The sequence below is a fragment of the Bos mutus genome, chromosome 3, assembly GCF_027580195.1.
Source record: "Bos mutus isolate GX-2022 chromosome 3, NWIPB_WYAK_1.1, whole genome shotgun sequence".
NCBI classification, from domain to species: Eukaryota; Metazoa; Chordata; class Mammalia; order Artiodactyla; family Bovidae; genus Bos; species Bos mutus.
In genome coordinates, this window is record NC_091619.1 from 81646661 (window position 1) to 81661157 (window position 14497).

The window sequence follows — 14497 nt, forward strand, 5'->3', positions numbered from 1 at the left end:
TTCAGAAGTAGCACAGCATATTAATTTAGGACTTGCTGCTGCTAAGTTGCTTCAGCCGTGTCCGACTCTGTGAGACCCCATAGACGGCAGCCCACCAGGCTCCGCCGTCCCTGGGATTCTCCAGGCAAGAACCCTGGAGTGGGTTGCCATTTCCTTCTCCAATGCGTGAAAGTGAAGTCACTCAGTCATGTCCAACTCTTAGCGACCCCATGGACTGCAGCCCACCAGGCTCCTCCATCCATGGGATTTTCCAGGCAAGAGTACTGGAGTGGGGTGCCATTGTCTTCTCCAATTTAGGACTTAGAGGCTCCAGAACAGTGAGAAAATTAAGTTCTGGTGTTCTAAGCTGCCAGGTGTGTGGTAACTTGTTACAGGGCCCTGGGAAACTCATGCAGGCAGCAGAAGTCAGAGGAAATAACTTTGGAGTCTCTTAAATGATATGTAGAGGACGGCTCAGAGGAAGGTTGAATCATCCCATGAGGACAAAGTCTCTCCCCCTATCTTTCTCCTAACTCCAATGTCCGTCTTCACAAACACTCAGCCCATATTTCCAGCCTACCGCTTTCAATCCTGACAGTATAAAACAGCGAATGGTTCTCAAGCTGGGGCAATTCTGTCTCCCAAGGGACTTTTTGACATTGTCTGGAGACATTTTGATTTTGATCATGACTAGGAATGGGAATACCACTGGGATCTAGGGTGAGAAGGCAAGGAGGCTGCTAAACATCTGACAATGCGCAGGGAAGCTCTCCACAACAAAATTATCTGATCTGAAACAATGCTGGATATTATTATAAACTATTAATATCAATGGTAATCAAACACATTGATTCATTCATTTGTGCCATAACTCTTCCTCAAGTATTTAATAGAGGGTTACAGAAATGTGGTGAATTTAAAAAACAAGACAAAAAACAGTATACGAGGAGAATTTTTGTGAAAAAAGTTACATTTTTCTCCTAGCCACAATCAGTTACACATTATGAAAAATTGAATAGATTCACTTAATCTAAGATATTCAAAATTAACCATCTTAATTTTTTAAATTAACTATTCATGATGTATTCTGACTGGCAGGGAACTGGCAATTGTTATCATCTCAATGCCTTCAATCTTTACCAGCATTAAAAGAACCCCATTGTTTTAGATTTTACTTGATAGAATGTTGAATTCATATAAACCAGTTATATAACTTTCTACAGGTATCTCTCTCTCCTAACAATATATTATCATATAACATAAGAACTGCCCATAGAGAAAGACTTTTCCCATAAGCAGAGTCAAAACAGGTGAAAGACAGCATAAATCCTGAACAATGGCTCTATAAATCCCAATACTTTGAAAGAACTTACTAGTCTCTCCTAGGGAATCTTAATATTACAATGACATTTGATATTGCAGTGTTGGATAAGGAAAGATTACTTTTTAAAGTCAAGTTTTCAAAAATATATAAGAATCAGTATGGGAAGAGGCAAGGAGAAGCACTATACTATTAGGATTCTTTAATGGAAACTAAGTTATTAATGTGCCAAAATTGACTGTAATATATGGCTATAAAAATGTTTCATAAATGTTTAAAATATGTCTCTCTTTATTAATATTTAACAACCCCATTCAATGAGCTAACAGTATCACTTAATAGCATCAGAGATTTTAATATATATTAGTAGAGACTTATTTCAGATCAGTATATGGCACTACTTTTAGTTGTAATCCACACAGCTAATAAAAAGCAAAATGAGGCAGGGAAAATGCAGCCCTCACAGAAAGCAGAATCTGAAAGCTCTAAGTTGAAATATGAGTCACATTACTTTTCCAGATATCTAGAAACAGATTAATTAATAAGGAGATTTCAATTCAAAATAATATAATGAATGAAAATATGACAGTAAAATTTGTCATATGTACAAATAATACTGAAAGATTGCAAAATAATATAACTTGTGTTTATGAGAAATGAAAATCACAAACCTAAATCCAGACTACTCTTTGTTAATGAATTAAGATTTTCCAGATCATCAAATCTGCCTTGTTGAGTGTTTCCTTCAGTTGAGGGTATGGAGGAGAGGGAATCGATGCCAAAGTTCTCCTTCATCTTGAGAGGAAGAAAAACAGAAATGCATTAGCACTTTATGATAAAATGTGGAATACCATAATGTTGTTCAATCCAGATCATAACGATAGTGGAAAACTGGCCCTGCAAACAACCTTCTCAAGTAACGTTTATACTGTGGTAAGCAGTTACAAATGCTACTAACAATATCTGCAAGAGAACAGGCTAGTAAAAATCTGTTTTTTCCAAACACTGGATTTTTTAACAAAAAAATTATTTTATAAACATTAATAAATGCATTCAAATAAACATTCACCAAGGTAGAGGAATAAACAATCTATCAAGGCAAGCAAGGTCAATGGTTGATACACATTACATTCTAGATCATGCTGGATCACAACTTAAATAGCTTCGTTGCTGATCTGGAAACACCTGGTTAATTTTCACAGCCTTAAGAAACACCTGGTGAATTTTCATAGTTCTAAGCCTTTGCTATGCCCCCCCTTACACTCTTATCTACCTAATAAACAACCTGTTCCCCGAACCTAAAACCCACAGATAAGCACAGTCAGCAGTTATTACGCTTTCCCTGTCTTCCTTTTGTACACGTGTCTTTTATGGTTTTCCAAAGTTATAACCTTCCAGAACATACAATTTTCACTGATGTATTTTGATATTAAAAAAACATTTATATGTATGAAATTAAATTGCAACATATGGCCACCACAGACATATACCTTCAACCAGGGGTCCCCAACCTCCAGGACCTAATGCCTGATGATCTGAAGTGAAGCTGATGTAATAATAATAGAAATAAAGGGCACAATAAATGTAATGTGCTTGAATCATCCTGAAACCATTTCCCCACCATGGTCCGTGGAAAAACTGTTTTCCACAAAACCAGTTCCTGATGCCAAAAACATTGGGGACCACGGCCTTAATTCTTTTAAGGTTAATAGCACTGTGTTATTCTCTGTTGTTGGAAATTTAGGCTGTCCAAAACAAAAATATAAATTTTATTTTTTACAACAGTCCGCATTTTTTCATGATTATACAGGTCACACTTCAACAGTAAGAAAAAGACCTCTAAAATTGAAGAAAGTAGGGAAAACCACTAGACCATTCAGGTATGACCTAAATCAAATCTCTTATGATTATACAGTGGAAGTGAGAAATAGATTTAAGGGCCTAGATCTGACAGATAGAGTGCCTGATGAACTATGGACTGAGGTTTGTGACATTGTACAGGAGACAGGGATCAAGACCATCCCCATGGAAAAGAAATGCAAAAAAGCAAAATGGCTGTCTGGGGAGGCCTTACAAATAGCTATGAAAAGAAGAGAAGCGAAAAGCAAAGGAAAAAAAGAAAGATCTAAGCATCTGAATGCAGAGTTCGAAAGAATAGCAAGAAGAGATAAGAAAGCCTTCCTCAGCGATCAATGCAAAGAAATAGAGGAAAACAACAGAATGGGAAAGACTAGAGATCTCTTCAAGAAAATCAGAGATACCAAAGGAACATTTCATGCAAAGATGGGCTCGATAAAGAACAGAAATGGTATGAACCTAACAGAAGCAGAAGATATTAAGAAGAGATGGCAAGAATACACAGAAGAACTGTATAAAAATGATCTTCACGACCCAGATAATCACGATGGTGTGATCACTCACCTAGAGCCAGACATCCTGGAATGTGAAGTCCAGTGGGCCTTAGAAAGCATCACTACGAACAAAGCTAGTGGAGGTGATAGGATCCCAGATGAGCTATTTCAAATCCTGAAAGATGATGCTGTGAAAGTGCTGCACTCAACATGCCAGCAAATTTGGAAAACTCAGCAGTGGCCACAGGACTGGAAAAGGTCAGTTTTCAATCCAATCCCAAAGAAAGGCAATGCCAAAGAATGCTGAAACTACTGCACAATTGCACTCATCTCACATGCTAGTAAAATAATGCTCAAAATTCTCCAAGCCAGGCTTCAGCAATACATGAACCATGAAATTCCAGATGTTCAAGCTGGTTTTAGAAAAGGCAGAGGAATCAGAGATCAAATTGCCAACATCCACTGGATCATGGAAAAAGCAAGAGAGTTCCAGAAAAACATCTATTTCTGCTTTATTGACTATGCCAAAGTCTTTGACTGTGTGGATCACAATACACTGTGGAAAATTCTGAAAGAGATGGGAATACCAGACCACCTGACCTGCCTCTGGAGAAATCTGTATGCAGGTCAGGAATCAACAGTTAGAACTGGACATGGAACAACAGACTGGTTCCAAATAGGAAAAGGAGTACGTCAAGGCTATATATTATCACCCTGCTTATTTAACTTATATGCAGAGTACATCATGAGAAAAGCTGGACTGGAAGAAACACAAGCTGGAATCAAGATTGCCGGGAGAAGTATCAATAACCTTAGATATGCAGATGACACCACCCTTATGGAAGAAAGTGAAGAGGAACTAAAAAGCCTCTTGATGAAAGTGAAAGTGGAGAGTGAAAAAGCTGGCTTAAAGCTCAACATTCAGAAAACAAAGATCATGGCATCCGGTCCTATCACTTCATGGGAAATAGATGGGGAAACAGTGGAAACAGTGTCAGACTTTCTTTTTGGGGGCTCCAAAATCACTGCAGATGGTGACTGTAGCCATGAAATTAAAAGACACTTACTCCTTGGAAGGAAAGTTATGACCAACCTAGATAGCATATTCAAAAGCAGAGATATTACTTTGTCAACAAAGGTCCGTCTAGTCAAGGGTATGGTTTTTCCTGTGGTCATGTATGGATGTGAGAGTTGGACTGTGAAGAAGGCTGAGTGCCGAAGAATTGAGGCTTTTGAACTGTGGTGTTGGAGAAGACTCTTGAGAGTCCCTTGGACTGCAAGGAGATCCAACCAGTCCATTCTGAAGGAGATCAGCCCTGGGATTTCTTTGGAGGGAATGATGCTGAAGCTGAAACTCCAGTACTTTGGCCACCTCATGCAAAGAGTTGACTCATTGGAAAAGACTCTGATGCTGGGAGGGATTGGGGTCAGGAGGAGAAGGGGACGACAGAGGATGAGATGGCTGGATGGCATCACCGACTCGATGGACGTGAGTCTGAGTGAACTCTGGGAGTTGGTGATGGATAGGGAGGCCTGGCGTGCTGTGATTCACGGGGTCTCAAAGAGTCAGACACGACTGAGCGACTGAACTGAACTGAACTGAACTGAAGCTGATGTACCAAATACTGCTAGATTTTATCAAATAGATTATGAATATAATTGAGTTAAAACTATATCCGATACCCAAAGGAGCCTACAGTACATAGAATTCAATTCAAATATTAAATAGAGGTGAGAAAGGAAATATGAGTAGTTAGTAGTGTAGAATAAAACAAGAGAACTTCTTAGAGCAGAGACTAGGAGGAGACGGGAGCCACTGAGTATTTAAAAAGAAAAAATGTACAATCATTTTTGAACCATTTGGTTATTTTAATTAATGGCAATTATGACTGAAGAATAAGAATTGATACCTAAATCTAAGGTTTCAATACTGCTGTTGCTAAGTCGCTTCAGTCGTGTCCGACTCTGTGCAACCCCATAGACGGAAGCCCACCAGGCCCCACCATCCCTAGGATTCTCCAGGCAAGAACACTGGAGTGGGTTGCCATTTCCTCCTCCAATGCATGAAAGTGAAAAGTGAAAGTGAAGTTGCCCAGTCGTCTCCGACTCTTAGCGACCCCATGGACTGCAGCCTATCAGGCTCCTCTATCCATGGGATTTTCCAGGCAAGAGTACTGGAGTGGGTTGCCGTTGCCTTCTCTGAGGTTTCAATACAGTGGATATGAAAGGTTAGACCTTTAGAAAAATCAATTCAGTTTTTTTTTCCTAAATAGAAAAGACAATGAGTGCATAAATTTAGTCTCAGACAAAAAGAATCAGATATTTTCAAAAAGAGGAAAGGACTAGACATTTTTCCAAATAATATTTGAAGATGGCCAATAAGTATGTGAAAATTTGCTCACTGTCACTAATAGAGAATTACGAATCAAAACCACAGTGAGCGGCCACTTCACGCCTATCTATAAAACAGAAAGCAAGTGTTAATGAGGATATGGAAAAGTTAGAAAATCCGTGCATTGCTGGCAGGAATGTAAAATGGCACAGTGGCTATGAAAACAGTACGTGATTCTCCCCAAAAATAAACAGAATTACCACATGTCCCGGCAATTTCACTTCAGCATGTGTACCACCCAAAATTTGGTTTTGAACAGATGTTTGTATAGCAGTGTCCACAGCAGCACTGTTCACAATAGCCAAAGACAGAAACAACCCAGATGTCCATCAATTGACGAACAAGCAAACCAAATGGGGTATATACATTCAATGGAATGCTATTCAGCCTCAAAAAGGGAGGAAATGCTGACATGTGACATGTATGAACGTTGAAGACATCACGCTAAGTGAAATAGGTCAGACATAAAAGATACATATTGTATGATTCCATTTACATGAGGTTCTTTGCAGTGAAATTCTTAGACACAGAAAGTAGAACTGTGGTTTGTTGCCAGAGGATAAGGGAAAAAGAGAATGAGCAGTTTATTGTTTACTGGGCACAGAGTCTCCATTTGGGAACATGTAAAAATTCTAGAGATGGGTGGTCGTAATGGTTCTTCAATAATGTGAATATTCATTTCATACCATGAAAACTGTAAGCCTAAAAATGGTTAAAATGGTCAACTTCATATAATGTATATTTGATCACAACTAAAAATAAAGAACCAGATCTATCAACCTTGATACTTTTATCCTTCAACTAAAATGGAGTAAGAGAGTGGTGGAGAAAGATAAGCTTATAAGTAGTTGGGTACTATTTGCACTCCACAAACATAGCTATACTTGTAGCCCAAAATAGATATTATCAAATATAATGAGGACAGAATGATAGATAATGTTTCACTGCCTTCTAGAAGACACCCTCTAAATAGAAGAATACCGGGAATTACATATTTGTAAGGCATGTGACTGTGTTTTTAAAATCCACTCACCCAGAGCTTATAATATTAAATAATAAATGATCACCATGGAGTGCACCATAATGACAGTAAGACAAAGAAAAATCCAAGCCCATCCTGATCATGTGGGCACAACTGTTACAGAGGATGAGGATATTCCACCCAGAAATATGCCACTTTGGCAGAGAGATTATTCTGAGCTGAAGAAAAAGAAGAGACACAGAAAAGTTTCCTATCCTCCCCTGGTTCTCAATCACCAAAGACAACTCTAGACTCTTTCCACCTCAGAGATGACACTAAGAGAAATGTATATGACAAACATTACTAAAACAACCCTTATGTTCCATCAATCTCCCCCATAATATTTACCTTCACACAGTAGCTAACCCTAAAAGCCTGAATCCCTTTCCCTCTATCTTGACACTCGTCTACAAATGTACTGTCCTCCATTAAGATGCTGCATAAGCCCAAGTTCTAACCCCTCCGTTGAGTGACCTATCTCTGAGTTTTTCCTGTGTATATGCATGCTGCAAGTGTTCACAAATTGTTTTTCTTCTGATAATCTGTCTTTTGTCAGTTTAATTTGTAGGCTCCCAGCCAAAGGAACCTAAGAAGGTAAAGGAAAACGATTTTCTTTCCTCACCTACACTCATCACTGTGGGATATGGATGGGAAATGGGGAAAATAGCTAATGCCCATATGTCCAGAAAAACTATAATTCAAAAAGATCCATGCACCCCTATGTTCACAGCAGCACTATTCACAGTAGCCAAAACATGGAAACAACCTAAATGTCCATCAACAGATGAGTGGGTAAAGAAGATGTTTAGATATATGCAATGGAATACTACTCAGTCATAAAAAAGAACAAAATAATGCCATTTTCAGCAACATGGATGCCACTAGCAATTATCATAGCATATTGAAAGGCAGAGACATTACTTTGCCAACAAAGGTTCATCTAGTCAAGGCTATGGTTTTTCCGGTGGTCATGTATGGATTGTGAGAGTTGGACTGTGAAGAAAGCTGAGCGCCGAAGAATTGATGCTTTTGAACTGTGGTGTTGGAGAAGACTCTTGAGAGTCCCTTGGACTGCAAGGAGATCCAACCAGTCCATTCTGAAGGAGATCAGCCCTGGGATTTCTTTGGAAGGAATGATGCTAAAGCTGAAACTCCAGTACTTTGGCCACCTCATGCAAAGAGTTGACTCATTGTAAAAGACTCTGATGCTGGGAAAGATTGGAGGCAGGAGGAGAAAGGGACGACAGAGGATGAGATGGCTGGATGGCATCACCGACTTGATGGACGTGAGTTTGAGTGGTGATGGACAGGGAGGCCGGGTGTGCTGCGATTCATGGGGTTGCAAAGAGTTGGATACAACTGAGCGACTGAACTGAACTGAACTGAAACACCGTATGAAATCTAAAATATGACTCAAATGAACCTATCTATGACACAGAAACAGAATCATGGACATAAAGAACAGACTGGTGGTTGCCAATGGGAATGGAGTTGGGGAAGAGATGATCCTCCTCCTGGTTGCAGTCAGTAGATATAAGCTTTTATATATGAATAGATAAACAACAAGGTCCTACTGTATAACACAGAGAACTGTATTTAATATCTTATGATAAACCATAATGGAACAGTTAAAAATGGGACAAGGAAGCCTGGCATGCTTCAGTCTATGGGGTCATAGTTATGTCTGAAGGGTCAGACATAACTTAGCCACCAAACAACAATGGATGTATAACTGAGTCATCTTGCTGTACAGCAGCAATTAACACAGCATTGCAAATCAACACTACTTCAATTTAAAAGACAGAGTTAATGCCCCAAAGCAGGAGCATATAATTACTTAAAGAAAGTAAATACTGGTTAGGTAAGACACATTAGGGCTAAAACAATCTTAATCAATGCCAGTTTAAGGAGCCTATCGTTTCCTACAGGTTACCTAGCAGAATCAGAAAGCTGGGAAGTTTAACAAAGTTAGTAACTAGGATGTGTGTCCTTCAAACTGTGAGCACTGAATGCTGTTTAAACAAACTTTATAATGAGCTTGATAAATAATAGAGGAAGTGGCTACCCTGTGGATTGATTGGGTCATCAATAAAAACTTACAAGAGGAATTTTTTAAAACCTAACGTTATGCAATGATACTTGAGATATTCATGGGGTCGCAAAGAGTCGGACACAACTCAGCGACTGAACTGAACTTAACTGATGGATTAAAAAGTTACTATATCTCAAACAACGTAGATGGAAATGAAGATGGTAAGGTTGAAAAACAGTATTGAAAGATCAAAAAGTGATTCTAGTAATAATGTAGACTCTGACATTAAATATGCATTGAAGGAATATGAGTAAAATTCCATCATTAAATCCAAGAACAGGCAAACACCTGATATTTTACAGCTTTTAAAATAGGGACACTTAACTAAATATATAAAGTAAATATTATGAATATACTATTCAGCTATATCTCTAAAAGTTTATATATTAAAATGGGACTATATTTCAGGTTGCCTTATATTTGAGTAAATGGAAAAAAATTATTTTTATAGAAGAAAACAGACATAACAAGAGTATTTATTTATATATTTATAATTTGCTCCATATAACGAAATATTGTGTTTGCGGTCAAGCACTTAGCAGACACAGGAGTGGGACTTGAATAAATTCATGAATGGGACTGGCGGAGATAGAAAGAACCAGTGTCAACAGCAACATACCAGGTGATTCTATGTCACCTCTTCCCACATGATTCACATAATTCCAAAACATCTGTTCTCTGGTAGACTGCCCAGAGTCCAGTCTCAAGGGTAATCCTCAAGGGTTCCTTAAATACATAAATATAGCATCTCGCATAGCAGAGAGACCCATAATGAAATGGAAAGGGGAGGAAGGTCAAAGGGAGGCAAGGACAAAACCCAGCTCTATCTGCCCTGTGAGAGAACAAAGGAAGGCCACTTTGCACATCACTGCAGGGAAGCTGCTGACCTCACTGAAGAGGGCACCGTACTGTTCTGAACATGCTGCTACGTACTCCATACAGAAAACTTTCTCTTCATTTGCCTGGAAGTTAATTTGGGTCAGGAAATAAACAAAAATAAAACATTAAAAACACCCCTACCAAAAGATTCCAGTTGGTGGCCAGTTAACCCTAATATTATTTTTAAAAATAAGTTTACTGGTGATTTAATAGCAAGAGCTAACCTAGTAAATACAATGTTTTCCTGCCAAGTTGTCCACAGGCAGTATCACTAATGTAAAGATAATTTTCTAGAGTTCAGTGACTTTCTATTTAGTATTATATATAAAACAGAGGACAGTGTGGATAAGCAAGACAGAAATAACAAATCTTTTAATCAATTTTGCCTTGATTTTCCTTGACAAACACATTATGTGAGAAATACAGAGCTATATCTCCCTGAGGGATTTTTTTTTTTAATCACAAATAATGAAAGAACTCTTCCTTGAAATGGGTATCAGGAGGAAAACATCACTAAAAAAGCAAGGCTAAAAAAAAACAACAACAAAAATCACATCATAACAGCAAAGCAACCGTAGCTTATTGACTCCAACTAGCAGTTATACAATAAAGAAATGATGAGCTTTTACTTAAAACCAACACACTGTAGGGTACATTTTTGGGAAAAAAATGTCCAATGATGAAAAGATCCATTAAATTGTGTTCGTGTGTTTAAAAGTTACATGACTGATGGACAGAGATGGGGAGGGGCGGAGTCAGGAAGGATACGGAAGATGCATTCCAATCCCTTACCATTTCTTCTGGGTTACAGCCGCACTGTTGCATGTCCTGAGGGTACATGCTCATCATGCATCCCGCTTCTTGAGGCTCGGGCAGTTCACAATCCGGGAACCACTGTGTACCAAAGTGAACCTCCTTCATAGACGGAACAGGAGCAGCTTCTTGAATGTGTGATGAGGGATACGACTCCAGAGACTGAAGTTGGTCTTGATAGAGCTCATATTCTTCATCAACAAGCATTTCTCTTTCTTCACCCATCTCCTGCAACCTAGGGACCATAAATTCATGCATTTCCCAGGTCTCCTTGCTATTGTCTATCTCTTTTTGTTGGGATCGAAAAGCCTTTCCCAAATCTAGAAATGGTTCATCCACAAGCTCTTCTTTAAAATAGGGCTCATCTCTAAATCCCTGTGAATAAAAATTGCAAAACAAAACAAAACTTTAAACTCTGTCTTAAAGCTGCACTCTACACATTAACTGGAAAATTAACCCTGGCATAACTGCAGTAACAGTATTATATGTCAATGCATGGTTAACCCAAACAGCTCTCCATTACAACAGAGGAAAATATAACCTTACTGCCACACAAACCTCAGCCTGGAAAAGAAACAACAAAAGAGGCAACAATCTGCCTTCGGCAAGGTGACTGAGTAGTCTAAAAGGTTCGTTACACATTAGCCACCTGAAAATTCTCAGAAGCAGGAGTTTTGTTAAACTGCTACACTTAAAGTTTAATTCATGCATCTCATATAAAAAGTAATACATAAGTATGGATGCATGTCATACCATCTCAGAAGAAAGCAAAGACTTTAAAGTCAGGATTATCAGGTTTATGTAACTCAAAAGTTCATGCCTCTTCGAATGTTTACAAAACCTTCTCTACAAACTAAAGATATAAGGAATATGTGCAATTACTTTGAGTATGACTCTTTTATAATACACCATTTAACAAAAGTTGATTTTTGCATTTGCATTAATAATATAAAACAAAAAGGAATGAATACAGTATGCTCTTCAATTAATTCAAACTTCACTAATCAAAAAAGCAAGAATATAGAACTAAAGCTAGATGGTCCCCACACATGAGCAGAAATTTTGTTGAGTTCTTAGGAACACTTGAGGAATATATGAATCTGCTGAGCCTTTGACCTAACTTCAAGGGACCTGAGGGTGCTAAGCACAATAAGGCCCAATTCCCTCTGAAGGATCAATGACATTTCCTATTTTAAGTCCTATTCATTAAATATCAATAAATGTACATTCGTGAAAAGAATCTACAATAAATGTACATTCGTGAAAAGAACGGAAGAATCTTGCCATTGCTTCCTCACTTGCAGCTAGACATCATTGCAGGGACGCTTTTAAGTTAATATAGTAAGGCAAATACTGTTATTTAAAAAAAGAAAAAACAGTATTTAGAAGGTATATTTAAACATGTCACACAGTTAAGAAATTGTAACAAAAAAATGTATAAACCGAAAAATATATATAATGGACACTACAGGACTACATATCAGGTTTCGACACTGTCAACCAACTACGAAAAGAATATCAAAAGACAGTTGTTATCAAGTTAAGAAAAACCATACTCTAACTGCTGAAAGCAAAATAAACACAATTCACTTTAAGAATGAAAAAGGAAAAGTTTCAAAATATACTTCCTAATATTAAAGCATAAAGTAAGGTTTGACGAAATAATTCTTCTTTAGAAAGTATTCAATAAGAAGTTCTTCTGGGGAAAAAGAAGTTCTTTAATATAGCTCTTGTTCTACAGCATTTTAAATGCAGGTCTATTTTCAAAACTCTCTACTCTCAAAATTTTAAGAGTGTATTAGTGATATCAAGTCATAAGGTATGTTTGTTCTTTGAAAATGCCTTATACCTAGCCGATGTCATTTATGGAGGCAAAGTGATACAAAAGAGAAAAGATTTCAGTTTAAAAAAAACTTTTAAAGGGGGAGACTATTTAATTTGTATCTATTTAGCCAAGATAGTAAGAACAAACTTTTGTCTTCTTTATAATAGCAACTGTTTAAATGGGAAAAAAATGTACTAAATACCTGGGGTGCTTCAAGTATTAAAGAAGAATTTATATCATGAATTGTTCCTGAAATTTCAGTCTTGTCTTCATTATTGCTTGAAAGTAAAATGCAACTTTCTTCCTCTTTATCACCTTCCTGAAAACAGAAGCATTTAAAAAAATTTTTTTAGCATGATTGAAGAATTGTTTTTTAAACCATGAACCTATTTTTTATTGAGTTCTAACTGAAACTCCAATACTTTGGCCACCTCATGTGAAGAGTTGACTCATTGGAAAAGACCCTGATGCTGGGAGGGATTGGGGGCAGGAGGAGAAGGGGATGACAGAGGATGAGATGGCTGGATGGCATCACTGACTTGATGGACATGAGTTTGAGTGAACTCCGGAAGTTGGTGATGGACAGGGAGGCCTGGCGTGCTGTGATTCATGGGGTCGCAAGGAGTCGGACATGACTGAGCAACTGAACTGAACTGACATACACGGAGAAGGCAATGGCACCCCACTCCAGTACTCTTGCCTGGAAAATCCCATGGATGGAGGAGCCTGGTGGGCTGCAGTCCATGGGGTAGCAAAGAGTCAGACACAACTGAGTGACTTCACTTTCACTTTTCACTTTCATACACTGGAGAAGGAAATGGCAACCCACTCCAGTGTTCTTGCCTGGAGAATCCCAGGGACGGGGGAGCCTGCTGGGCTGCCGTCTATGGGGTCGCACAGAGTCGGACATGATTGAAGCAACTTAGCAGCAGCAGCAACTGACATACAACATTATATTAGTGTTACGTATACAACACAATGATTTAGTATACGTATATGTTGCAAAATAATCGCCATGAAAAGTTTAGCTAACATTCACAACTTTCAAATATACCACACAGTATTGTTATCTACAGTCCCCATGCTGTACCTTACATCCTTAGGACTTATAACTGGAGGTTTGTATCCCCCAGCTTTGGCAACCAAAGAAGCACTTCTGTACTGAAGAAAACATTTTGTTTTAAAATGTTTTTAAAATTAATTCTCATCTTTCCATTAAGTGCAAGTACATAGTACTTAATGTACAGTGTTTCATTAGACCAAACTTTGCCTTCATGATTTAAAAAAAAAGCCATATTCAGGTCAAAACTTCTCAAACTTTTAATTCTGTTTAGGTACTCCTTAAATAAAAAATCACTTCCCCAGGAACAGACCTTAATATTAAGAAATGCCTAAGTTTATACAGGATGATACTCAAAATATTTAACAATAGTACAGTGTAGCCACTCTCCATCAGAAGAAGGACAACCATCCTAGTGCTCATCAGCTCAGCATCAGTTCCAGGTAATAACACAGCCACTGTCTACCAAGTCCTAGCTATACATCACAATCCATGGTAGACACTTTTACACGCTTTGTCTCAGCTTAATCTTTATATCAAGAACTTAGTACCAGTTCTATTTATTTATTCTATTAGGTCAGGATTTTATATTTACATAAAAATAATAGCAAATATATGTATTTACATATATGTATATCACATGTACAGGTTTTAGCACTTTAAATATATCAATTTATTTAATATATTTATTAATATATTAATATATATTCTAAGAAGTAGGTGGCCTTAATAACCCTATTTTACAGATAAGTAACAGATGCACG

At 37.8% G+C, this 14497-nt stretch overlaps 1 protein-coding gene across 4 annotated transcripts in view; it reads right to left on the reverse strand.

The window, feature by feature from the left end:
• Positions 1-14497, reverse strand: part of PATJ (PATJ crumbs cell polarity complex component) — a 387741-nt gene that overhangs the window by 257532 nt on the left and 115712 nt on the right. For all 4 annotated transcript variants that reach the window (XM_070367927.1, XM_070367930.1, XM_070367929.1 and 1 more), the window contains exons 19-21: positions 12876-12992; positions 10828-11223; positions 1972-2095 (exon numbers count right to left, since the gene is read on the reverse strand). In XM_070367927.1, the coding sequence (XP_070224028.1) occupies positions 1972-2095; positions 10828-11223; positions 12876-12992 (637 nt within the window). The remainder of the gene's footprint in view (positions 1-1971; positions 2096-10827; positions 11224-12875; positions 12993-14497) is intronic.